The 27690-nt window shown below is 38.6% G+C and overlaps 1 protein-coding gene across 1 annotated transcript in view; it reads left to right on the top strand.

Moving 5' to 3' along the window:
- Positions 1–7345: 7345 nt before the first annotated feature.
- Positions 7346–27690, top strand: part of LOC143408050 (peroxisomal bifunctional enzyme) — a 34350-nt gene continuing 14005 nt past the window's right edge. Inside the window, exons 1-4 of the mRNA XM_076867324.1 lie at positions 7346–7482; positions 17297–17400; positions 22773–22945; positions 26930–27041. Coding sequence (XP_076723439.1) covers positions 7409–7482; positions 17297–17400; positions 22773–22945; positions 26930–27041 — 463 coding nt within the window. The 5' untranslated portion in view covers positions 7346–7408. The remainder of the gene's footprint in view (positions 7483–17296; positions 17401–22772; positions 22946–26929; positions 27042–27690) is intronic.

The following is a 27690-nucleotide window of genomic DNA, read 5'->3' as shown; positions in this document are numbered from 1 at the left end:
TCCTAACCATAACCACAGTCTGGTATTGTTTATCTGCTTTTATGTCTGCATATTTACTATATATCTACCTTTCTAGAATGACAAGGTTTTACAGGTAAAAGGAGCTTACCCATCTTGTTTTCCTTGAATAATAATATTCAGTAGTACAATGTATGGTATATAGTATGTATTTATTAGTGTATAAATCAATAATTTTCAAAACTTGCTTCTTACTAGGAGTTACAGAACCTCACAAACTTATATGCATTGACCATTAGGCAAAAATGTATTTATATTTGCTAAATTATCCTGTAGCCATTTGGAATCATTTACATGACCCAAATAATCCATGTTAGTATTATTATATAACCAATAAAGGATCTTTGTAAGACATTTTATAAAGCTTATCTTCATTTTTCTAAAAGCAATCAAAATTCTCAATACACATATAACCCCAGCAGACCCTACACTGAAAATAGATTAATGGTGTGCTTTTCTGACAAATTCAGAATTAGTACAGCTAAAAGTCTAATTCAAAACTTTATAAACACTTACAAATGCCTTTTTAGTTCCTTTTCATGTTTGCATATGTAATGAGATGTGGTATACTGTGTTTAGATGTGACATTTGACAAGTAATGTGAAGCTCTATAAAATGGTAGTAAATCAGTAATGAGAACTCAGAATCTGTTTATCTTCAGTTAATCATTAGGATCAACAAACTTTGATGGTAGGAAGAATAAGTCTATTTGGAAAGTAATTAATACTTTTATTTTCAAAGAAAATTTGTGAAGAATGTATGTTAAAATAACATTTTAAAGAGTAATTTATGAGAATAAGGAATTTCCAAGTGAATAAGGAATTTTCCATAAGATAAAGTAATATCTTCCTCCTCCTGCAAACCCAAGTAAATTTTGCATGAAATATAGCAACAACTAGCTGGGTACAGTGGCACACACTTGTAATCCCAGTGATTTGAGAGGCTGAGGGAGTAGCTTCTCAAGCTATAGGCTAGCCTCAGCAATTTAGCAAGACACTGTCTCAGAATAAGAAATAAAAAGAGTGGTGGATGTAGCACAGTGGTAAAACACTCTTGGGTTCAATTCAACTAGAATTACTTTTCATGTGTAGAACTTTTTTTTTAAGTTATAGATGGACACAATATCATTTTATTTATTTGTTTTTTTATGTGGTGCTGAGAGTTGAACCCAGTGCTTCACATGTGCTATGTGAATCTTCTGCCACTAAGCCACAACTCCAGCCCTCACATGTAGCACTCTTGAAGGCAGAAAAGGCCAATCTCTGGGTGCCAAAGGAAAATGAGAGATAGGAAGTTAAAGTCTGGGGATCCATGAGATAGGAACTGGATGAACTATTGACCAGGGCTGAGAGTTGAGATCATGGCAGCAGACATAAATCCTGAAAAAAGGCAGGTTTCTGGAGTACTTTCACTTCAGGAATCAGATCATATGCAGGAAAAAGAATTGCTAGATAAAAATTATGATGGGGTGACCAGCACCCTGACAGAGTAGTTCCTGCTCAGGAGGTATGAGCTGCCTGGGAAAAAGTCTGAAATTAAATCAGTAAGAAATAAGACAAAGCCAAATATTAGATTTAAAAAGCAGAATAACTGATGGGTCTTCTAGTCCTGGTAGGAACTGGAACTGAACAATTGAAAAAGGCCCAATTCTTTATTTAAGGAGGAGCACATCAAAGGCAGGGATAAGGTTTCAGTAGAAGGAGTCTTGTTTGGGTGCTTGCTTCTTGGTGTGGTGGTGGTCTTGTGCTAAACAGCTTGATTGGCATTTGGCAGGCTACACCCATCTCTGGGAGGCTGTGCTTGAACTTGAGTGGGAGCTAGAACAGGGTGTCAAGGTGAAATGGGCATTCTCACATCAGGGGTTCTGCCTGGGAGTTCCCAAAACTGGTCTTCCCTGCCTAATGGCTGGCTCAGTTCACACCCGGCTCATAGATGGCTTCTAGGGCGGGGGGGGGGGGATAATCCAGTTTTTGTTATAAAATAAAACAAATGATCTGCCTATTAGTTATCTATTTAGATTTGATCAAAGGTCAATGTGTTATTACTCATCTTTTACTACTGGAGGCCTGACTCTGGGAGTCCCAACAAATGAAGTCCAGCCATCGCTCCAAAAACCAAGCAGAGAAGGTAATGGTGAAAAATAGAGAAGGAAACTTTAATCAATAGATTCATTTTGGGGAAGGGAAAGTGAGATCTAGCATCTCAGCCTTGTCTTCAAACTGTTGACATGAGCCTAGGTTAAAGTAGAGGAAGAACTGGGACAGGAGGCAAGAGATGTGCATAAATAATTAAAAATGATGGTCTTGTTTGCCTATTATTTCAGTTCTGGTTCTTCAAGATAACTCCAGAAAAATCTTTATCCCTTGAGGGGTGATCTCCACTTGTTGCTCAGGATGTTTTATCTATCAGACCTGTGATCCTAGACGGGGATCAGTTGCCATGAGATGATTGCTCCTATTTAGGGGTGCTGTCATCATGGGGTGCTGTGCCTGCCTTCTGCTGTTCCTGGAAGGAGTCAGACAATGACTGAAGACTTCTAGGCACTGCTCCAGGGATCTGATGCTGTAAAAGCTGATAGTAGAATGCCCCTGCACATCTTTTATCAGTCTTAAAAGGGGATGAGAAAAGTTAGATAAAATTAGGGCTAATAAACCTTAGATTGCTAATTTTCAGATAAACATACCTTAAATTGTTAACATGGCTCCTGAAGAGCTGAGCATGTCAGAGTTTAAAATAATAAATTAGACAGACATAAAATAAAGACAGGGATGCCAGGCTTTATTCTGCTTTTGATTACCCAGGAGCTATTGGCAGACCTAAAAAAAAAAATTTCTGCTTTTAGGAAAAGCAGCCTCTCTAAATCCATGTTCCGCTTTTGGTCTCTACCCTCTGTCGCCCACTCTTTCCCTTTGAGTTTTCATTTTATGATACTTCAAAGTTGTAATGTACAAAAATGGGCAGTCTCTTGATCATTAACTTTGTTCAGGTTTCTTGAGTATAATTGATAAAAATTGTACATATTCAAGGTGTACAATGTGATGTTACTTTTTTATGTGTATGCATGGGATAGTAAATCTACACTCTTAGCAGATTTCAAGAATATATTATTATTAACTATAGTCATTGTGCTGTAGAGAATCATATGTGATATATTAGTACATGAGAAAGAGCCTTAAAAGGGCCGCTTAGGATGGACTTGGTAGCATCCTTAAATATTTGACGAAAGACCATTCTAATAAAAGAAGAGTTAGTATATAATTTCTGACATATAAGTAGAATTGGTGAGTGGAACATTCTGGGGGACAGAACTTTTTCCCCCCTCTGCTGAGGATTGAAGTCAGGGACTTGTACTTGCTAAATAGGCGTTGATCTACACTTCCAGTCTCAAGACCATTTATCTTATTGAGCAGAAATAACTACTATGTAGAGTTTTGGGGTCTTCATCACTAAAATCACTCATAGAGGGGTGGGCAAACAATCTTGGTCTAGGAATGTTGTTGAGGACTTCTTATTTTAGAAGGCATACCAGCTAATTGGGTTTGGTGCCCATAATGCCCATTATCCCAGCAGCTTGGCAGCCTGAGGCAGGAAGATTACAAATTCAAAGCCAGACTCAGCAACTTAGTGAGGCCCTGTCACTAAATAAAATATAAAAACTGAACTGGGATATGGCTCAGTGGTTAAACACTCTGGGTTCAATCCCTGGTACAAACAAGACAGGAAGGAAGGAAGGAAGGAAGGATGTATGTTAGGATAAATTACCTGGGTATCTCTCAAACTTATGTCTATCTATAATGTCTTTCCAAATAGTGTCAATTTTTGGAAAAGGTGAAAGGGATTATCATTAGAATGAAATATTATTTCTAGTAAAATACATGGTGGAACATTGGTAGAGAGAGCCTAATGTGGCACCCTTCCTTCCTTCCTTCCTTTCCAGTACTGGGGATTGAACTCAGGGATGTTATACCATTGAGCTACTTTGATTTTGAAACAGGGACTCCAACTTGCAATCCTGCCTCCCAAGTCACAGGAACATGGGTATGTGTCACTGTGACTAACAACTGAATGGCATTTTCTAAACAAAATGAAATTGGAATCATGAGAACGCCAAGATGCCAGGAAAGTTGCTTGTTCAGTGAAGAAGTTTCTTGTTCTTGCATGATTTTTAGTTCAGAATCTGAGAGAGAGAACATCAAGGAAAACTACCTACAAACCTGAGGTGACAAGAAAAGCTCACTCAATAGCAAATCTCAATGCATTCTCATCTCAATTTTTGGCTGTGTTTAGCTCTGATGTGTAGCACATAGGTATGATCCTTGAACATGCTTAGTAAAATATTGTTGATGCATTTCAGCTGGTGAAGGTAATCAACATGTTATTGAGTCATTTTTGCCACAGTTGGTCTTTGGGTATCTTGATAGCATATCTTTATCATTGAATACTGAACACACAAACTCACCCTCTTCTCCCACAAGGGTTAACCCTTGACATTTGAACAAGTCACTGAAAATTATAATAAATAAGCATTTCTGATATTATTGGTATAGAGAAGAATTTCTTTTTTAATCCCATCTCTCATTTCAAACACTTCTCTGAACACTTTTTCTGTTCAAATGTCAGCCAGCTTCACTGTGGAAAACTGTATGCATGGCCTTTTTCTTCATTGTTGGAGTTAGTACAGAGTAAACATCTTTTACACACAGATGCAAATTTATGTCTTGCTTCTGTAACAGTCTATACTAGTTCCAATTAATGGATATCCCTCTTTCACAAACCAATTGGGATTCTTTTATCTGTGGCTGCCCTCCTCTGAGCCTTGTGTCTCTCTCTATCCCATAGTGAAATAGGAAAGATCAAGGGAGACAGTGTGTGAGAGATTTTATCACCATAGCAAGAAAGCATTACTTTGTTTCAAAAACAAACAAACAAAAATAAAACAAAACAAAAACCTGAGTGGCTTACTAGAGAAGTCAGCTTCAAGGACTTCAGGTCACAATTGAATGAAGTTTCACACACAACACTCTGAGTTCCAGGGCTAACAGATCACCAATGCAGCTTTACACAGACATTTCTGTTCTTACTACTAGTACAGATTTGCACATTCTAACTTGCAGAGGTTCTGTATTTGCATTGGAATCCAGTTCACAATTTACCCTTTGGACTTTGTGCTTAGTTATAGTTTTACATTCTTTTATCTTTGTCTCAAGCTTTTATGAACCACTTCATGAAACACTGAATGACAACTGTGAAAACAACATGCTTAACAAGCAAAAGCAGCCACATAACATGGTGTGCAGATGCTTAGTCAGAAGGAATGACATCTCGTTGAGAAGTGTTCATTGATACAAATTAAATGAGAAGAAATTTTAAGAATATAACAGTTCATACCAATAATCAAGAGACCTTTGAATGGTCAGGCAGTCTAAAAAACAATAGCATGGGGGCTCCTACTGAATTAGCTTGTCACACTTCCTTGGACTCTGCAAGTAAGGAACCGAGAGAGAGAGAGAGAGAGAGAGAGAGAGAGAGAGAGAGAGAGAGAGAGAGACACTTCATTACTCACACAGGCAGATAAATATTATCATCATCATGGTCCCAGCTCCCTGTATATCCATTTCCACAGTGTGGCAGCAAATAGAGTGGTGGATGAGTTGCTTTGTTGTTGAGGATCAGGACAAGGTCAGCACTGGGACAACTGAGAGCAAGTGTCCCCTTTACACATTGTCCCTCAGGGGTCTCCTTGGTCTCACCCAAGCCCCTGCCTGTTAAGGAGGCAACTCAAAACAACCATGGGCAGTTTTATGGATTTGCATGGAAGTTTGCAGATGTATGCTAAGGTGGGGGTGCAAGACAAAAAGGTCTGCCTTCAAATGAGCCAAGGGAGATAGAGGAGGAATGCCGGCCCATCATTGACTCCTACAAGGCAGAGATGAGTAATTGCCTCAAGATGGCTCCACACCATGCTGATTCTCTCCTCCTGCTGCAGAGGAATTTCAGGCCATTCAGAGCTGTTAAGCTTTACCTATTTGGCCCTTGTGGAGATGTTTCAGTTGGTAGGATGCCATGGCAGAATTGTTCCCCTACAGACTGGCAGCTCCATGAAGATAAAGCTCAATTTATTGCTTCATACTTCAGGGAGAACTAGGCTGGTCATGCAGTGTTTTTGCAAGCAGAACAGACCTTTGATCTTGTTTTGTTTTTGGCAAGGTAGAATTAGGGATTAGTCATTTTCAGAGGCATTAGATCAAGATTGATATCACCTGTAAAAGCTGATTGTTTCCCAAGAAGCTGTGGTTGGTTGTTTGCATTCAGAGGCACATGCACTGTGCTTTTAGTGATTTTGTATGTTGGCTTTGATGGTGGAGATAGTTGTCCTTGCTGGGCTGAATGGGTTGTGACTGCTATTTGTGACCAGGACTTTAGGGAAGTCAGTAATTCTCTAGTTGTGGGAAACTGCTTTTATTTTCAGCTATAAAAGAATACGAATAAAAATAATCCTTAGTCGTTGTTAAAATTTGTAAAACATCAGTGAAGAAAATTTTCACATATATTTTTTTCCTTGAAACTTCCAGACTGCCTCCTGACTACTTGATGGATTACGGTGATCAGGAGAGGAAAGCACATTTAGAAGAACCTTGTTCCACCTGGGACTTTTGGAGGGAAGGGATTGGGTATTGTTATCTTTAGTCTTAAGCCTAGGTCCAGAACATGAGTGAGAGGTGCTCAGTTCCCAGACGAACAGATGAAGTATTAGAAATCCCAGCCCTTCGAAGAGCAGCAGAAAACGAAGGATTGGGCAGATGAGGACCTCATAGAGTTGCAGGGTTGCTCTGTAAGTTAGAGATGACTCTTGTAAATAATTGGTTGACATTAGTACCATCCTCATTTGAGTGGCATGAATGATATATGTAGTACTTCTATTCCAGGCGTGTATCATTTCACATAATTGTCAAGGCGCCAGGTACTTGCTTCTGTACCTAAAGATCGTAAGGTCAATGAATACAGGGATGCGAACAGCTTGCCTGACCCCAGTAATCTAGAACATGACCGAAAAGCTAACGCTTCTGGGCCAGGAAGTTGCAAAGCAAAAAGGCAGTTCCACTAGCCACATTGGTCATCTGTGCACAGCTCTGGGGTGAGAACAGGATAGGAGGGAATGAAAAGGACTAGGCTGCCAACATCGCCTGAGCATGGGGGCAGGTCCTGAGCAGAAGGAGCCCAGAAGGGAGGTGGGTCGCGTGCCACAGACAGCGGTGGGGCAGCGGGAGGCGGCGCCAGGCTCGCATTGGTCCAGCGCACGCGGCCCTCCTCTTAAGGCTGGCCCAGCGCGCAGGGAAAAGCGGCTGTGATCTGTGGCCGGAACTACAGGCAACTTTGGCGACAGAGGAAAATGGCTGAGTACTTGCGGCTGCCCCACTCCCTGGCGCTGATCCGCCTCCGAAACCCGCCGGTCAACGCGATCAGGTAACAGGCTTCGTCCCCTCTGCGCGCAGCGCGGGGACAGCAGGGCATTGCTGATCTTTGGGCTCTGCCACCTTTGACTCTCCCTGCTGGTTGAAACTGAGAAGGACACTGACATCTGGACCCAGAGTATATGCCAGAGTCTTTTTGTCCTGATTAGCGGGTTAATCTTCGTGAAAACTCTCGACCCCTCTTGACTGGTCAGGAAACCGAGGCTGAGTGAGGCTACTGAGCGGTGGAGCTGGGCGTGGGCTGAATCTCTCCTTGCCCACTGCGGGCTGAACCCTTCTGCTTGCTTGCAGCTTCTTCTCAAACTTTCAGTTCCAAAGGACTTGAGTTAGTGCAGAGCAGGACCTTGATCCAGCTGCACTCCCCCTGTTGGGAGCGCAGGCTGGCTGCCCTTACAGGGAGTAGTAAAAGCTGCAGGTGTCCTACAGAAAGTGGCTGTCCATTTCTGAAAGAGAGAGTAAGGGGCCGAGGGCGTTGTTCCGTGGTACAGCCTTGCCTAGCATGCGTGAGACCCTCGTTTCATCCCCAGCAACACTAAAAAATTAAAAGATAAATAAAATAAAGCAGGTCCCAGTGAATGCCAACACGGTGAGTAAAAGGGATTTGTCTCTGGCCCAGAAAGCCTAAATTATTTCTCCTGATCTGTTTTAAACCTCAGGGCCGGAGAGCTTCCACGGAGTATCCATGTCACAGTAAGGCCCAAGGAGCATGTTTTGAAAAACTGAGAAAGCTAATCTTTTATTTTATCCTGAGGTTCTTTCTGAGAAAGACAAATGCACTTTGAGCATTACTTTTATTTTTTGTTTTTGGTGGTGCTGGGGTTTGAACCCAGGGCCTTGTGAATAGAGGCAAGCACTCTACCAACCGAGTCATATCCCCAGTCCCCTGGGGTATTAGTTTGAGAAGTGAAATCAGCGCTGCCTTTATGAAAATGAATGAAGTTCACTTGGTGTAGTTCTTCCATATCTATGATATAGTTCAACATTTAGGCTGGAAAAAGCCACCCATCCTCAGAATCAGATAAGCAGAAATTATAACTTACAGAGAATATATAAAGCATAGATAGGTCTTTAGTGAAAATTCTCATCACACACTGCTGGAGCAAATAGAGATGGAAAGACAGCTGTTAATTTTAACTGAGTTTTTTTTTTTTTTCTTTTTTATCCTACTGTCATTGTATTTGATTCTTAGCCTTAGTTTTAATATTGCACTTATTATAATGTGAATAATAGGATTTAATAATACAAAAAAGAAAAATTAAATCACAAAAATGCCTGCTTGCCATTCCCAGAAAAAAAAAATGCAAAATACCCATTATATCTGTTTTGACAAAGAAACATGTAAGTAATATGATTCCATATCCCTTTGGACTGTATACTGATTGGATTATTAGATATTGAGATTCTGCTGCTACTGGAGCTTCTGCTCATATTGGGCAACTATTTCCATCCAGAATTTAGGAAAAAAGGTTTCATAGTATAATACCTCCAAATATAATATTTTCTGGAAATTGCTTGATATTTTTTGGTATTTAGCCTGCTAGCCTCACCCCCAATCCAGGAATAATGTAAGCACTTAATTCATAATGTTGTATGGAGCCAGGAGTAGTATGCACATCTATAATTCTAGGATCTCAAGTTTGAGGCCAGCTTGGGCAGCTTAGTGAGACCCTGTCTCAAAATAAAAAGTGGGTGGGGATTCAGCTCAGTGGTAGAGCACTCCTGGGTTCAATCCCCAGTATCAATCAACCAATCAATCAACATTGTGAGGATTAAATGAGATGTAAGTTTTAAACTGGCACTTAACACATGTTAACTGACTTAATTCCTGATAGTGAGAAGGCCTGTTGCAAGTCCTTATCAGCAGCCCTGATGCTTAGGATTCACTTCTACTTTATCAAGATTAACTCCACTTGGGACTAAATCCTTCCCTGCCCTTTACCATTTGTCTTTCTCTTTTATTTTAGTTAGGGTATACATGCCTATGTTCACCAACTTTAACAGTTCTGTTTGTTTGTTTGTTTTAAACTTTATACCTTCACTTCCTTTCCCATTCCCATTTCTCATTTCATGTAGGAAGTTTTCTCTTTCAGGCTCACTGAGAGATCCTTATTGGAATAATTCTTTTTCTTTTATGTCAGTTTAAATCCTGCCTTGCTACTTTAGCCAGCCAGGTTTCATTCCATTCTCATGAGTGTCAATCCTCTTCATCAGTGCAGGACATGCCTGAATACTAGGCTTGTCCTCCAGAATGGCTTTCATACATTTTTGTTATTGTCATTTTATTGCCACCCATATAGTAAGAACCTCATGTACAGAACAGCTCAAGATACTTATAATCCCAGCAGCTCGGGAGGCTGAGACAGGTGGATAGTGAATTCAAAGCCAGCCTCAACAACTTAGCAAGGCCCTCAGCAACTCAGTGAGACCCTGTCTTAAATAAAATATAAAAAAGGGCTGGGGGAGGGGCTGGGTTGTAGCTCAGTGGTAGAGTGCTTGCCTAGCACTACATAATAAATAAATGAATAAATAAACAAAAAATAAAATAAACATGTTGTGTCCATCTACAACGAAAATAAATAAATAAATAAGAGGAAAAAAGGACTGGGGATGTGGCTCCGTGGTTAAGCAACCTTGGGTTCAATCCTGGTGCCAAAACGCAAAAACACAAAAAATAAGATACATACACATGAATAACTGAAAATAAAATTTCCTGAACCCAAACCTATTCTTAACATTTTCCAGAGTTTGGGATCATATATTTTTTCTTCTACTTTTTATTTATTTCTTTGAAAAAATGCTGAGGACAAGCCACAAACTTGATTTGATGAATTTTGATTAAAAATAAAACTGACAAAAAGCAAAGACCTGCTATGATGACAAACTGAAGCCTTGTGGTAGATACTCATGAATGTCATCATCCCCGATTTCATCCTCTACACCTGGCAGTGGTAAAGGCCACCACGAAGTGTTTTCCCCTAATCTGGCTGGGAGGCTGTGGTTCCTGTAAGCAGAATCTAGTAAAGCTGACAAAGAGGTAGCTGTTTTCCTTTTTTTTTTCCTGGTTTTGAATTTTTCCTGATTAATAAGAGCATAATGAAACAGGAGAGGTTGGTTGAATGGGGAAAAAGGTGTCTCTTCTCCTCAGGTGGCACTGATTAAGCTAATTTGGGCTCATTTTGTAGCCTTCCTTTGCCCCAAAGGTGCCGCGCAGTCCGGCTGCAGCAAATTAACCGGGGGGTGATGAACAACTTGTGTAGATTGATACAGCAGAAGTAGGAGCCGTTTATTGTAGGACAGGATCAGTATTTATACATTCCACACAGCTTATCTTAATTAGCATAAACTAGATACAGCAGTCAACCAATAAGAAATCTCCACACTTAATGACTCCCTGGCCTTACTTCACAAACCACTCCCTCTGGCATTTTGCCAGGCGCCATCCAGACTTGTTTACAGACTCTAACACAAAGGAAATACTGTTAACCCTCTGTATCCCTGGGTTCCACATCTGCCATTCAGCTAACCATAGATTGGAAATGTACTCAGGGGGCTGGGGTTGTGGCTCAGTGGTAGAGATTTCGAAGGTAGGCCCTGGCTTCGATCCTCAGCATCACATAAAAAAATAAAGGTATTGTGTCCAATCAACTACAACTAAAAAATAAATATTAAAAAAAAAAAGAAAGAAAATATACTCAGTTCCATGATGGTTGGGTCTCCAGTGACTACATAGAGTGTGTGTATGAAAAAGAGAAAGGGAGAGAGATTATTCATTTCCTAAACAATGAATTATAACAACTATTTACATAACATTTCTGTTTTATGGGGTCATATAAGTAATCTAGAGATGGTGATGTAGCCTAGGTTATGTACAGATACTCTGCTATTTTATATAAGGGACTTGAGCATATATGAGGAGTTTGATATGTTAAGGGAGCAGTGGGGGTTGCTGGACCAATTCTCCACAGACACTGAGGGACAGACAGATGCATGTGGCTTTGGACTGCTCACTATTATGTAATGGCCCCAAATCTGTTGCTCAGGATGAAATTTGGTTTCTAATTAACCAGGCAAAAGCAACAGATTAGTGTTTGTTTTCCTCTAGGCTAAGAGGTGAAAAGTAACTAGGTGAAAGGTAATTATCATACAGGAGGGCAGGTGTCTCCTGTATCTTAACAACAGCGCTTACACAGATGTTTGCTGCTGTTGGTTTTAAATTGTTTTTGCCCATATACTAAAGCACAGAAATTTTAGATCCCAGCTTGTTCAGCAGGTCTAACAGTGTCTTGATTTTTTTTTCTTTATACTTTTCTTTCATTCCTTCCTTCCTTATTTACCCTTCCTATTATCATATTTGGGAAGTTACCACATCCTAGCTCAGTAAGTGAGAGATTCTTATTTTAATAATTTTTTTTTTCCAAATCGTTTAAATCCTTCATTGCTACTTTAGCCAGCCATGTTTCCCTTCTATTCAGATGAACATCATCCTCTTAATACATGTAGGACATGACTCTCAACTAGGCCTGTTTCCTGGAGCAATGACTTTACACATTTAAGAAAACTAATCCACATAGTAAGAAACCTTATATTTTACATAGCAACTAAAAAAACACACATAAAAATGTACACCCAGAAACAAGTTTCCTAAAACCAAAGCCACCCTTCCTTGCTTGGCACATTCCTTGGTGCAGAAACTCTTGCTTTTTCTGTTTACTTCTTTAGTCCCTGAGGCCTTTACCTTGCCATATCTGTTTCATCCATGTGGTCTTTAGAGAGATTTGTTGTTTAAGATTTTTGTACCTCATGTTTTTCTTTTTTTTCCTACTTCTGATTTTGTCACTATTAACAAATAAATAAAACAAGGAGAGGTTGTTTGAAATGGGAAAAACCAGACACTTGTCCACAGTGGCACTGACTGAGCTAATTTTGGCTCATTTGGTAGCCCTCCCTTACTCAGAAGGAAATACTCTGTATTCCTGGATTCCACATCTGCCATTGAGCCAACCCTGGATAAGACAGGTGGTTAGAGGTCCAGGATGATTGGATCTCTAGTAAACCTTTAGAATATTTTTACCTGTCACCATTTTCAAATCAACATGGTATAGCAACTGTTTACATAGCATTTATGTTTTATTGGTTATTAAAAGTAATCTAGAAATGATGCAGGTAGCTTATATGCATATACTACACTATTTTTCATAAAGTACCCGAGAATATGAGGATTTTGGTTTCCCGAGGGTGGAGTGGTCTTGGATTCAGTTCCCCATAGATACTGAGATTTGGCTACATATGCCTTTTGGACTTCTCTGTATTATGTTAATGGTGCAGAAATTGTTTATATGATTAGATTTGATTTCTAATTAACCAGTTGAAAGCAAGAGGTCTTGTTTGATTTCCTAGGAGGTGAAAAGCCACTAGGTGAAAGGACAGTCCTAGTAATTTCTGACTCGTTGTTGCCTGCCTTAACCATATGGCCTTTAGAGAGATTTGTTGTTTAAGAGATTTCATGTTTTTTGTTTTGTTTTGTTTTGGCTTTATACAGTTTTTTCCCCTCCCTTCCTTCCTTTTCCTCTTCCTATTTCTCATTTTATGGAGGAAGTTCTGTTATCTTAGCTTACTGAGAGCTTCTTATTTGTTATTTAATTTTGGGGTGCTGAGGATTGAACATGAGGTCTCATGCATACTAAGCAAGAACTCTACCACTGAGCTACATGTTTAGCTCAAGAAATTCTCATTTGAAAAATTTATTTTTCCCCCCAAGAAAATAGTTTAAATACTTCACTGCTAGTTTAGCCAGCCATGTGTCCTTCCATTCAGAAGAATATCAACCTTCCTTATAAATGTAGGACATGACTCATGACTAGGCCTCTCTCCAGAATAAGGGCTTTCACACCTTTTTTTTTTTTTTACTGTGTGCATATGTAAGAAACTGTATGTTTTAGAAGAGAAAATATGATCAGTCAACAAATATATGAAAAAATGTTCAACATTTCTAGCAATTAGAGAAATGCAAATCAAAACTACATTGAGATTTCATCTCACTCTAGTCAAAGCAGCAATTATCAAGAATACAAGCAACAATAAATGTTGGCAAGGAGGTGGGGAAAAAGGTACACTCGTACATTGTTGGTGGGACTGCAAATTGGTACAACCACTCTGGAAAACAGTATGGAGATTCCTCAGAAAACTTAGAATGGAACTATGATTTGTCTCAGTTATCTCACTCTCCTGTTTAAATCCAAAGGACTTAACATCAGCATACGACAGTGACTCAGCCACATGGATTTTTATAGCAGCTTAATTCACAATAACTGAACTATGGAGCCAACCTAGGTGCCCTTCAATAGATGAATAGATAACAAAAATGTGGCATATATACACAATAGAATATTACTTAGCCATAAACAAGAATAAAATTATGGCATTTGGCGGTAAATGAATGGAACTGGAGAATATTATGGTAAGCAAAATAAGCCAATCCCAAAGAACCAAAGGTCAAATGTTTTCTCTGATATGTGGGTGCTAATTCACAATGCGGGGGTGGGGAGGTTGGGAAGAATAGAAGTACTTTGGATTAGACAAAGGGGAATGAAGGGAAGGGAAAGGGAATGGGAATAGGAAAGATAGAACAAATTGGACAGTATTATCCTCCTGTGCATATATGATCACATGACCAATGTCATTCTACGTCATGTAAACCAGAAGAATGAGAAGTTATACTCCATATATGTATAACACGTCAGAATAATTCTACTATCATGTATAACTAATAAGAACAAATAAAAATATTTTTTAAATAAATATGATAAGTAAAAATAATTGAAAACCTAAAACAAAGAGAAAGAAACTGTATGTTTTATATAACAACCGAAGATACAGATGTACATATGGATAAATGAAAAATATGAAAACTTGTTAAATAGTTTGACACATTCTGTTTTCTGTTTCTTTATTTGAAAAAAAAATTAGTTACAGCCACAGACTTGATGATGAATCTTCATTAAATAAAACCCCAGTTGCCCCAGAGCAGAGGCCTGCTGTGGTCACAGAAGCTGAAGCCTTGCAGTCAGCCTCTTCCCCCACACTCCGTGGGGGAACCCCTGCAGCGTTAAGGGGAAAATACCTCCTCAGACCCTGTGGCCTTTCCCTTGCTGGGAGGCTGTGGACCCTGTCAGTCTGCAGAATCTAGTAAAGCAGTTATCTGTTACGATTGGCTCCTTTTTCTTTTTTTCCCTACTTTTGAGGTATTTACAATTAACAAGAATATAAATAATTGGAAAGATTGTTTGAAATAGGAAAAAACAAACTGCTGTCCTCAGTGGCACTGACTGAACTGATTTTGGCTCATTTTATAGCCATCCTTTACCCAGAAGGAAATACAGCCAGCCCTCTGTATCCCTAGGCCCCACATCTGCCATTTTGCCAACCTTGAATAGAAAAAGTGGTTAGGCCTATGGTGGTTGGTTCCCTAATGAACATGTAGCATCATTTTTCCCCCTGTAATTCCTTAAGCAATTCTATTTAACAACTGTTTACATGAATCTACCTTTCACTGAGTATTACAAGCTGTCTAGAGATGGTATGTGGGTAGGTTATAGACAAATACGACACTCTTTTTCATAAGGGGCTTGAGCAGTGATTTGGGCATGTTGGAGAGGGGTGGTTCCTGTAACCAGCTTTCCACAGATTGGAGGGCTGCTTACATAGGCCTTGGACTTTTCAATATTATGTAATTGTCCAGAATCTGGTTTTATGATCATATTTGACATCTAATTCACCAGTTAAAAGCAAAAGGTTTTGTTTGATTTCCTCTAGGTTAAGAGGTGAAAAGCAAGTACGTAAAAGAAATTATCATACACAAGGGCAAGTGTCTACTGTATTCCACATGGGTTTTCACTCATAATTGCTGATCTTAACAATAGGGCTTTTATAGAGTTTCCCCGCCCCCCATTTCTTTTTTCTTATTTCAGGTTGTTTTCACCTTCTACACAAGAGAACTGTACACAATTCTGAGAATTTCAAGGCAGAACTGATTATGGTTTGCTTCTATAATTTTTCCTTTAAGCAGTTTGTGTTGGTCCACTTTTTGTCAGGGTGACAGAATACCTAATCTCAATAAGTCAACAGGAGGAAAGATTTAATTGGCTTAGAGGATTCAGTTCCTGGTCAAGTGGCTCCATTGCTTTGGGCCTGAGGCTGGGCAGAAAATTGTGGCAGGAAGGGATGAAGGAATGAAGTGCTCAGTTCCTTAAAGGTAGGCAGGAGAGAAAGAGAGAGTGTGGAAAACAAGCAAGGAAGGGGCTGGGAAAGAGATATGCCCTTCTACAGCTCATTCTACCTCTTCCAACTAGGTCCCACTTCATGCAGTTTTTGCATCCAGCTGTGAATCTCTTACTGGATTCATCCATTAATGAGGTTAGAGCTTGCATGATCCAAACACTTCCCCAAATCCCCACCTCTGAACATGGCTGTGTTGGGGACCAAGCCTTCAATACATGAGCCTTTGGGGGGACATTTCAGACACAACCATTGCACAGTACTCACTGGTTTTTGTAGGTCTTCCTCTTTCACTATTCCTTTTCCATGTTAATCTCCTGGTTCAAGGAAAATCTACCGGCCATTGGTCTTTATGACTTGGTGTCTTTGGTGCAGGATTACTGTACTGAACCTCTCCTCCTTCTTGAACAAGGACGAATCCAGAGAATCTGCCCATGGGTCAAATTTCTTTTTATTTTCTGGACTCTTACAGTCTTGGCTTTAACTGTCTCTTCTGTGGATGACTCCCTCAGATACTGAAAACTGAAAAAAATCTATTGTTGTACATGCCCTATCTTTCTCTGTCCTTTACCTCCTTAATTATTTGGGATTGAACTAAATATCAGTAACAGAAAACTCAAAAATGAATTAAATAAGAAGAAATTAATTTCTCTCACACTGGTGTCTTAGAATGATATTGGTGCTTCACAAACATCAATGACCCCAATTCTATCTATCTTTTGCTCTGTTGTCTTATTTTATGGCCTTTACCTGTTGGTCCAATATGGATGCTCCCCATCTATCTATCACATCTGCATTCCTGGCAGGAACAGAGAGAGAGGGGAAAAAAAAAGGAGGAAAGTATATTCAGTCCTTTAGAGACTCTTCCCAAAAATTGCATAAATATGGTTCATTGATAAGAACTTAAGGCCTTGAGTGGAACTTACTTTAAAGCAAGATGGAAAATGTAGTCTTTGGGGGGCTACAATGTATTCAACTAAAACGTAGGCATTTTCATTATTTGAAGAAGGCAAGGAGGGATGGATATCTGAGGTAACCAGCAGCCCCTGCCACATCTCCTGGACCACTTCTCTTGTTACTTTTCTTCTCTTTCTGTCAGTATGATAAATTGAAAGTCATTTGCTCCCCTCCGAACTTCCTCATCACTTTCTTTGTATCTTTAGTGTAGCACTTACCTTACTGCATCTTACGTGATCGTTGTATATGTGTGTCAGTTTGTATGTTTGCACTTTTCTATAGTAAGTGAATAATATTTTAAAATTGGTTAGTGCTGATTCTAAGTGATTAACATTAGAGCAGAGTACAAGAAAATAATATTACTTTTCAAGGGGACTCATATAATTAGCTCACTGCTTAATTCACAATAGACAATATTGTATGATGAACAAATTAGTGAGCTTTAATGGTAACTTTCTATGGTTTTTATACAATGTGCATGTGTTTAAAGTTTCAGTATTAGGAAAGGAAAAACTCTGAGATGGTAGAACTTTAATTATTAATTTTTGCTTCATGTGTTTTTTTTTTTCTTTTAGTTTGACTATACTCAATGGAATAAAAGAGGGACTAAAGAAAGCCATATCCGACCATACAGTAAAAGCCATAGTGATATCTGGAGAAAATGGAATATTCTGTGCAGGTAACACTTGTCTGACCCTCTCCCATTATCTCTATAGAATCTAGTCACAGACCGAGATCCACACTGCAATAGTTGTCCCTCTGGGTAATAACTTAATGTGTGTGGTAGATACGGGAGACTAGAATGGGACTGAGAAACACTGTGGAGAAAGAAACAGGTCCCAGGTGAGACACAGAGAAGACTCTGGCTTTGACTCTTTTTTATTGAGTTGTGACTTTGGTGGACATTTAGGTCCTGACACCTGCTGCTATACACATGCTGATGCATATACTGGTTTTGCACATCTCCACCCTATCTCCATAATCTCCTGAACATCAACTTCTCTATCTATGAAGTAGGGACAGTAATGTCTATGTTAGGGGTGTTTGAGAGGTTCAGTGAGATGCCTTCGCTAAACTCTCTTCATGCAGCGTCTGCCCACAGAAGGGGATCAGCAAGGGTTACTGTTCACACGTAGTCTTAAAATGAAGTTCCTTTTCCTTCTGGTGGGCATCCACCTTAGTGCCTGTGGTACTGCTTTATTGGGTCATTGTCTGAAAATGCTCAGATGTGGCCACAATATCTGAAGTCGTAATTTATTCAATGATATAGCATCTCTTCCTTTTTTCCATCAATGAATATATGAAGCTCTTTGACAGAAGGTACATGGATATTAGGGTTTAGTGAATTTCACCTACCAGTGGTATTTAATGTATATTAATGGTAGCCTGATAAGACAGAGATGAGTGGAATCATGACAATAGATATTCGTACTGTGCGGGTTATATATTAATTATAATGAAAATAATAACATTCTTATACACATCATATTTTTATGCTGTGTAAATTCTATAATCCCCACTTACAAATGAGGATACCCAGTCTGAGAAGTTAAAATAATGTGCCAACCATTAACTAGCTATAAAATCGTTTACTCATTAGAAACTTACACTTGGACAGCCAACATGATGACTTTGGAGCACAGAAAGAGAGATCAGAATTATGGAGAACTTGATTTTTCTTGGAAGAAAGTGAAGATAGAATGTAATCAGAGTTCCTGGACAGAAAAGAATATTATTCTAAAAAAGGAATGATCAGACTTGACATAATGGATATATGTAGTATGGTGCACCCCAAATATTGGAAAATATACACACTTGTCAATTACATATGGAACATTTACAAAAATGAAGTGAGGCCTGGATCATCAAAGTTTGTCTTTGCCTTGGGTTTGGGGTCAACTCAGTGATGGGGCTTGTGCTTTGTTTTCTCCAGACCTTGGGTTCACTCTCTAGCACCAAAAAGAGAAGAAAAAAAAAATAAAGCTGTCTCAATAAATTTCATTTAGAATATATTCTCTGACAACAATGGGGTTAGGCTAGAAATGAATAACAGGGATAAAACTTAAAATTCTCTTATGTTTGGAAATTAATTTCTTAACCTGTTAGTCAAAACAGAAATCTTAATGGAATTCAGATAATATTCTAAACTGAAGGACAATGAAAACATTTGAAACTTGAGGGATGAAGCCAGAGTAAAAGACCAAAGGAAAAAATGCCTTTAAAGTCTATATTAGAAAAGAAAAAAAGATTGAAACATAACGAGCTAAACATCTCTATGATGAAACTGGTAAAACAAGCAAACAGTAAAACAGACCCAAATAAAGTAGAAGGAAGGACATAATGAAGAGGAACAATTAACGAAATAGAAAAACAAGGGGAGCAACACTGTCAAAGTTAGTTCTTTGAAAAAACTAATAAAACTGACAAGCCTCTGGGGAGATTGATCAGGGAAAAAGAGAAGGTGGAGAAATGCATATGAGGAGAGATCATAAAGTTATCCCTGCAGATTGTATCATCACTAAAAAAGAGAATGACAGTATTCTGAAGCAGGAGACACATATAACTTGCCAAATGGACTCAAGGAAAAATAGAAAACCGCAGAAGTTCTATAACCATTACAGAAATGCCATCAGTAATAAAAAAAATCTTACAAAATGAATTTCATGTCCAGATGACTTCCTTGGCAAACTGCTATAAAGTCAAGGAGAATATTATTCCAATGTCACACAAACGTTTTAGAGAATCCAAGGGGAGGGAACCCTGCCTTTTTTAGTTTCCTAGGGCCACCTTAAGACATTTTCACACACCAAGTGGCTTAAAACAACAGAAGCTAATTGTCTCTCAGCTCTGCAGGCTAGATATTAGTAATCAGGATATCAGCCCGCCACTCTTCCTCCTAAGGCTTTAGGGAAGAATCTTTCCTGTCTCTTCTAGGTGCTGCTGTTGCTGCTGCTCCTTCTTTTTCTCTTCTTCCTCCTTCTCCATCCTCTTCCTCTTCCTCTTTGTACTAGGGATTGAACCCAGGGATGCTTAACCAATGAGCGACATCCCCAGTCCTTTTTTATTTATTTTGAAACAGAGTCTTGCCGGGTTGCTTAGGGCCTTGCTAAGTTGCTGAGGCTGGCTTTGAACTTGCAATCTTCCTGCCTCAGCTTCTGGAGTGGCTGGGATAACAGGCGTCTTCCAGCTTTTTGCTATAAGTCCTTGGCTGGTAGATACTTTGCTCCAGTCTGCTGCTTCTGTCTTCACATTGCTTTCTTCCCCATAGGTCCGTATCAAATTTCCTGAACTTACACTGGGCCACCATCTTCTTAACTTGATTACATCTGCAAAAACCGTATTTCCAAATAGTCACTTCCCAGGTTCTGGGTGGGCACCATTCAACCCAGTCCATGTCTCAACTCCTTTTGAGAAGCTAACATAAGCTTGACCCTGAAAGTTTACTTTGTCAGTATAAGGAAGCAAAATCACAGGCCAATTTCATTCATAAATGTAAATATAAAAATCTTAGTGCATTCTGAAACTGAACCTAACAGAATATAAATGGTATACTATATCACTTATGTCCTAGAAATACCAATTGGTTGAACAATAGTTTAATGTTGTTCATCCTGTTAAAAGATTCACCAGAAAGTCATGATTATTTCAAGAAATACAGGAAAAATATTCAATAACATTTGGCATGTATTTAAAATAAAAACTGTTAATAAACTAGGTAAAGAAAGGAAATGTTTCAGTCGGTTAAAATATATCTTTTTTGGGGGGCTGGGATTGTGGCTCAGTGATAGAATGCTGGCCTTGCATGCATGAGGCACTGGGTTGGATCCTCAGCACCACATAAATGTAAAATTAATACATTGTGTCCACCTAAAACTAAGAAATAAATATTTTTAAAAAACATACCTTTCTTTAAAAAAATCAGCATATATCAAGCAAATGGTCAATTGAAGGCTGTCTTTATAAGAAAGAAAGAATTGAAGGCTGACTAATCTTACTATTTTTACTTGATAGTGTATTTGAGGTCTTGTGTGGCTCAGTGAGCTAGAAAAAGAATGTTAGAAAGGAAGATATAGTAACATTTGTAGAGTAAGGGAAAAAATCTATCAGAAATTTATTAGGATTAAGAAAAGAATCTAGCAGTTTTGCTAGATATAAAATCAGTATTCAAAAATTATTGGATTTCTTTGTGCTGGAAATAATTTTAAACAGATTTCTATGCTGTGCCTTGGTTTCTGTCAAATTTGAGCAATAATAACACTACCCTTATATGATAAGTAGAAGACTCTAATACAGCAGTTAAGCATCAGGATTTGTAACCAGACTGCCTGAGTATAAATCCTTAGCCTACTTGTATGTCTCAACTCATCAGTTAACATCTCAAAACCTAACTTCTTTATTCATTAAAGGGAGATTGTTAAACTAGGTGTTTTGAAAATTAAGTGACATACTATATGAAATTGTTTAGTGTTTTAGTCAGCTTTTCCACTGCTGTGACTAAAGGACCCCACAAGAGCAATTTTAGACAAGGAAAAGTTTATTTAGGGGCTCACAGTTTCAGAAGTCTCTGTCCATAGAAGGCCAGTTCCATTGCTCGGGGATTGAGGTGAGGTAGAACACCATGGCAGAAGAGTGTAGTGGAGGGAAGCAGAGAGAGACTCCACTGGCCAGATACAAAATATATACCCAAAGCCACACCACCAATGCCTACCGCCTCAGCCACACTCCGCCTGCCTTCAGTTATCGCTCAATTAATCCCATCAGGTGATTAATTTGCTGATTGGGTTAAAGCTCTTATAACCCAATCATTTCTCCTCTGAACCTTGCATTGTCTCACACATGAGCTTTCAGGGAACACCTTACATCCAAACCATAACCCTTAGCATAGAGCCTAATGTATTTACTAATACATATTAATTTCTATTAGTCATGAGACTCCATCTCATTTTGAAGCTGCAGGAATGATGGGCCTGAGGCTCAAATTAGAATTAATCTCATTTCTCTAGAACCAAAAGGAATCTTAAAAACACACAAAACACTGGGCTGGAAAGTCAAATACAAAGGATTGGTGAGGAAAAAAATCAAAAGCCCTGAATTGATGCCCTGAATAGGTAGTAAGAAGAAAAAGAAAAAGAATAGGTGAATAGGCTAAGCATGAAATAATTAATTTTTAAACTGGTGCCGTACTTACTGCTTTCAAAGAACAGGTAATGCTATAGGAAAAAAGCTCACTGTGTATAATGACATGAAAATATAAAATGTAAAATAAGACTTTACAGTATGCTGTCGATATTCAACATACCATTAAATTTTAATTCAATTCTCAAATCAGTTGTTTAATAAAGGTATTGAGACAAGGATGAAATAACTTATTCAAGGCTATAAAACTATTTATATATGCATGGGGAAAAACTATGAATTCACCACATCTTAAATTATTATCTCCATGTGGTAATATTTAGGGTGATCCATATGTTCTTTATAATTTTTGCATTTTTCTACTTTTCTATAATGCATGTGTTAATTTTGATAATCAGGAAAAGCAAGAAATATTGTTAGATTTTTTTTTATGATTAGGGAAACTATCAAGGTATAATTCTAAGCCAGTTGATTGGCATATAGTTCACAAGTACATATTTTACCCTGGCATTTTGTATTTTAATGACTCACGCTCTTAGCAAAGATAAGAGACTAAATTGCCATGAACAGGGTTGAGAACAGATCATGAAAACAATGAGAGGCCAACTCAATCTCAGAAGGATAGTCTTGGGTGGAGACCCCCTGTACCCCTTCTCTAAGCTTTAATTTTAAATTTGCTTAAAGCTAGAGTTGCTACCTACCATGGAAAGACAGAGGTGGTTACAGGATTCCTAGTAGAGATTTGAAGATTCTTCTCTCATTTAATTCTGTGTTTCCTGGACTAGTTGTTTTGTGTATCTCCAGTATAAGGACAAAGTGTCTCCTGGACTCAGTAAGGTCTAAGCCTTCCTAAGAGTGATCGGGTCCCTTGTGTCTTTCTCAACCCTCTTTTCTCTTTGTCTTTGTGTCCTGTAGGTGCAGATATCCACAGCTTCAGCACTCCTAGATCCTCTGGCCTTGGATTGGGAAGTATAGTAGATGAAATACAGAGATACCAGAAGCCCGTGGTAGCCGCTATCCAAGGCGTGGCCTTAGGAGGGGGACTGGAGCTGGCCTTGGGCTGTCACTATAGGATTGCTCATGCAGAGGTAACAGCTGAGTCTCCTTGTGGAGGTTGGTGTGGGGCTTTTCTTCAGGGCAAGTTCTAACTGTAGCCATGAGCATCAGAGGTGGGCATTTTGAATGGTTAGCTGTCTAGTTAACAAGTCCTGGGTATCTCCAGCACTGGTGCTGAGCTGTCCTGTAGGGGTTCAGCTATTGTTTGGAGGCTGAAACACTTGCATTCTGGTTGGTAAATAGCTGCTGCTCTGAGCCTTCTGTTTCTTTGCTTCCTTAAACCTTCACCCTAGGGCCTCCCAGGGAAGCCAAGAGGAACTCCATTCTGTTATACTTTCTATTGGTCTTTTTTCCTATGTAATTTTGTTCTTTGCAAATATTCCCTGCTTTGGTATCTTTTTATTTTTTTTAAACCAACATTTGGGATTTTATTGTACTTAGTATACTTTATTTTTATGCTTACATCCCATTTATCCCATCATTCGTTTGGACAGTTTAACATACAGTAATAATCAACTCTTTACTGATAAGGAAGCATTGACTTCCGCCACTCTGCTATTTGTTTTGTTTTTGTCTTTGTTCCTCAGTTCCTCCATTAGGGCTTTCTTTTTTGAAAAAGAAAGTGTGCCCTGTTAAATCTCTTCTGTTTTTTTTTTTCCTATATATTGTTGAATTGTTCTTTTTTTGTGTGTGTATGATGGTGGTACTGATGATTGCAATTAACATCTTAATATTTAACAATCTAGCTCAGATTCAGACCTCTTTAATTTTGATAGAATACAAAAATGCTTCCCTTTATGTGGTTATTGTCACAGATCATCTTTTTACACATCATAGACCCATCAATACAGATTTATCCTTATTGCTTTTTGTGGTGGTCTTTTCAATGATATGAGAAAGGAGGAATTATAAATTAAAAATACATTAGTATTGTCTTTTATGCTTACTTACATAGTTATCCTTTATGAATATTCTTCATTTCTTTCTGTGAATTCAGCTTACTCTCTAGTATCTTTTCATTTTAGCTTGAAGGATTTCTTGTAGGACAGATCTAGCAATAAGTTCAGTTTTTGTTTATCTGGAATGTGTTAATTTTGTCCTCATTTTCACAAGGTATTTTGCTGGCTATTCAATTCTTAGTTTGGCAGTTTTTTATTTCAGTACTTTGAATGTCATGCCTGTCTCGGTCTTCAATGGTTTCTGATGAGAAATCATGTTATTTTTGTTATAACATTCTTTTAAAATGTCATTTAAAAAGGTTACATAGTTTTCCATCATATAAATCCATAGGTTGAACATCTCTAATCCCAAAACCAAAGCCTCCAAAATCCAACAATTTTTAAGTGCAGACATGATTCCACAAGAGGAAAATTCCATACCTAATCCATCTCCTGTGATAGGTGAACATTGAAAGGCAGGCACCCTCAAATATTTTGTATAAAATGACCTTCTAGCAATATGCATCAGGTGTGTATGAAACATAAAGATGTTTAGCCTGGTCCCATCCACAGATATCTCATTCTGTATATTCAGATATTGCAAAATCTGAAATCTGAAAACATTTCCAATCCCAGGTATTTAGAGTAAAGGATGCTCGACCTGTACTACATTCCATAGAGTGTTCAAATAAGATTTTGAAGACACGTGCATATTGTAAGTGCTCCTTTAATGTGTTCCTCTCGCCCCAGCCTTTTGAGAGTGAGGGGAGATCTCGGTGACTAGTAAGTCAGGAGGTTGGGACGAACAGTGGGAATGTGTGTGGTGACCTACTGACGGGTAGACCTCCTGGGAGAGAGGCTCAAATCGACAAGGTATTTTGGAATTGTTGGCGTAACCATCTGGGTATGTGGCAGCTTCCTTCAATCGGACTGTAAAGGGGTAACAGAGCTCTGACCACTTTTAAATGGCTGAGAAAGGCAGTGTGTAAGGACTCAAGCTCACCCTCTTGTGTAAACTGAGGTTACTGTAAGGCCTGTGTGTGTGCACACACATGCACTTTGCTGAGATGTAATTCACCTACCACACAATTCACCCCTGTAAAGCATACAGCTCAGCAGTATAGGAATCTATTCACAGAGTTGTACAATCATTCTCATGTTTAGAACATTTTATCACACCCAAAAGAAACTGGATCAGTTACTGGTAACCTTGTATCCACTTCTTTTTTTAATGCTAAGCAGTCACTAATTTGCTTTCTGTATCAATTGAATTGTCCATTCTGGATATTTGATATAAATGGATTTATCCAACATGTGGTCTTTTGTGACTGGCTTCTTTCACTTATCTGAATGCTTTCATGTTCACCCACATTGTGGGATGAATATGTTCATTATTCCTCTTTGGTGTTGAATATATTGTATGGCTGTACGACGTTTTGTTTATCTATTCATCAACTGGTGGACATTTGGGTTGTTTCTACTTTTTCAGCATAAGAGATTTTTGTGGCCATGTGTTTCCATTGCTCTTGGGTTTACGATAACTCTGTTTAACCTTTGAGGAATTGTCAAATTGTTTTCCAGAATGACTTCACCCCTTTACTTTTCCACCATCAATGTATAAGTGCTCTGTCTTCTCCACATCTTCTCCAACACTTGTTATTGTCTGCTTTTTTTCTTGTACTCATTCTAGTGGGTGTGAAGTTGTATTTCATTGTGGTTTAGATTTGCATTCCCCTGATGGCTAATGATATTAAACACCTCTCCTTGTCCTTATCCCTTCTTTGAAGACAGGTCTGTTCAGATCCTTTGTTCATTTTTAATTGATTTTTTTTTTTTTACTTTTTCACTATTGAGTTGTGAAAGTTCTTAGTATATTCTAGATACAAGTCCTTTATCACTGTCTATAATTTACCAATATTATCAACCCATTCTCTTGGTTCTCTTTTCAGTTTTTTATGCTTCCTGGCTCTTGCAGGTTACCAGAAAACTGTTCCTGGAGGCTATTTGTTTTGTTGTCATAATTGACTCAGAGAAGAAATGTATGAGATGTCTAGGGAGCATAAAGTCTTGGACATGTGAAACCTAGCACAGTTCTTGCTGGTGAGACTGCAAATTGGTGCGGCCAATTTGGAAAGCAGGAGATTCCTGGGAAAGCTGGGAATGGAACCACCATTTGACCCAGCTATCGCCCTTCTTGGACTATTCCCTGAGGACCTTAAAAGAGCGTACTATAGGGATACTGCCACATCAATGATCATAGCAGCACAATTAATAATAGCTAGACTGTGGAACCAACCTAGATGCCCTTCAATAGATGAATGGATTAAAAAAATGTGGCATTTATACACAATGGAGTATTACGCAGCACTAAAAAATGACAAAACCATGGAATTTTCAGGGAAATGGATGGCATTAGAGCAGATTATGCTAAGTGAAGCTAGCCAATCCTTAAAAAACAAATTCCAAATGTCTTCTTTGATATAAGGAGAGCAACTAAGAACAGAGCAGGGAGGAAGAGCATGATGAAAAGATTAACATTAAGCAGAGATGAGTGGTGGGAGGGAAAGGGAGAGAGAAGGGAAATTGTATGGGAATGGAAGGAGACCTTCAATGTTACACAAAAAATTACATATAAGAGGTTGTGAGGGGAAAACAGGGGGAAAAAAACAAGGGAGAGAATTGAACAACAGCAGATGAGGTAGAGAGGGCAGATGGGAGGGGAGGGGAGGGGGGATAGGAAAGGTAGCAGAATACAACAGTCACTAATATGGCATTATGTAAAAATGTGAATGTGTAACTGATGTGATTCTGCAATTTGTATTTGGGGTAAAGATGGGAGTTCATAACCCACTTGAATCAAATGTATGAAAGATGATATGTCATGAGCTTTGTAATGTTTTGAACAACCAATAAAAAAAAAAAGGAGAGGATATACACTAATTTTCCCTGCGGAAACTCTTGTTGAATCCAATGAAACAATATTTTTGAGGGTATAGTAAATCAAGGTGATTAATCCAGTTTGTCTTAAAATCTGAATGTATTATCTCACTGTCGGCCTTTATACCTTCAATGTGATAGGCTCACGTTGGCTTCCCAGAAGTCACACTAGGAATTCTTCCTGGTGCAAGAGGAACCCAGCTTCTCCCCAGACTCATTGGAATTCCTGCTGCACTTGACTTAATTACCTCAGGTCAGTGTAAACCTTGCCCGTGACTGTCTAGACCAGTGTGAGGCTGGACCAGCAAAAAATTCTGGCTTGACCACTTTTGCTACCACCTTAAAGGGATATTTTAACTTTTTTGTCTATAAATTGTCTTATCTGTAAAATGGAAACAATGTCTTCCTTGAGACTTTCTCAGATGTTACCATGAAGATCTCATTAATTATGAGATCTTGGGTCAGTCACTTTACCTCTCTGTTCTTTAGATTTCTCACATATGTGGTTAATAATAGTGCCTATCATATAGTAATGTGGTGAAAATCAGGTAGGTTAATACACATCATGTGCTTAGAACCCTCTTAGACATGATAAGAACTCCATAAGGAAAGCATGTGTGTGTGTTCATCAAATTTAGTTATATTATAGTTTAAGTGACTGTTCATAGACCCTGTGTTCATATAGAGAACATTGTATTCAGATCTGATTTAGAAATTTTAATATCAGTTAGAGTTAAAGCCAAAATTTTCAGGATGAATTTTCCAGTTTAAGTTTACAAATGACTGAATTATTCATTTCCCAAGTTTTAAGATATTAGCTACAAATGGAAGTTTTTCTTTTCAGTGGAGAAGGTGAGCAATATAACACTAAACACTAGATTTGTCAGATGGTTAGGTTTGAA

Source organism: Callospermophilus lateralis, chromosome 10, assembly GCF_048772815.1.
Source record: "Callospermophilus lateralis isolate mCalLat2 chromosome 10, mCalLat2.hap1, whole genome shotgun sequence".
NCBI classification, from domain to species: domain Eukaryota; kingdom Metazoa; phylum Chordata; class Mammalia; order Rodentia; family Sciuridae; genus Callospermophilus; species Callospermophilus lateralis.
This window is presented reverse-complemented; position numbering and strand designations above follow the sequence as displayed.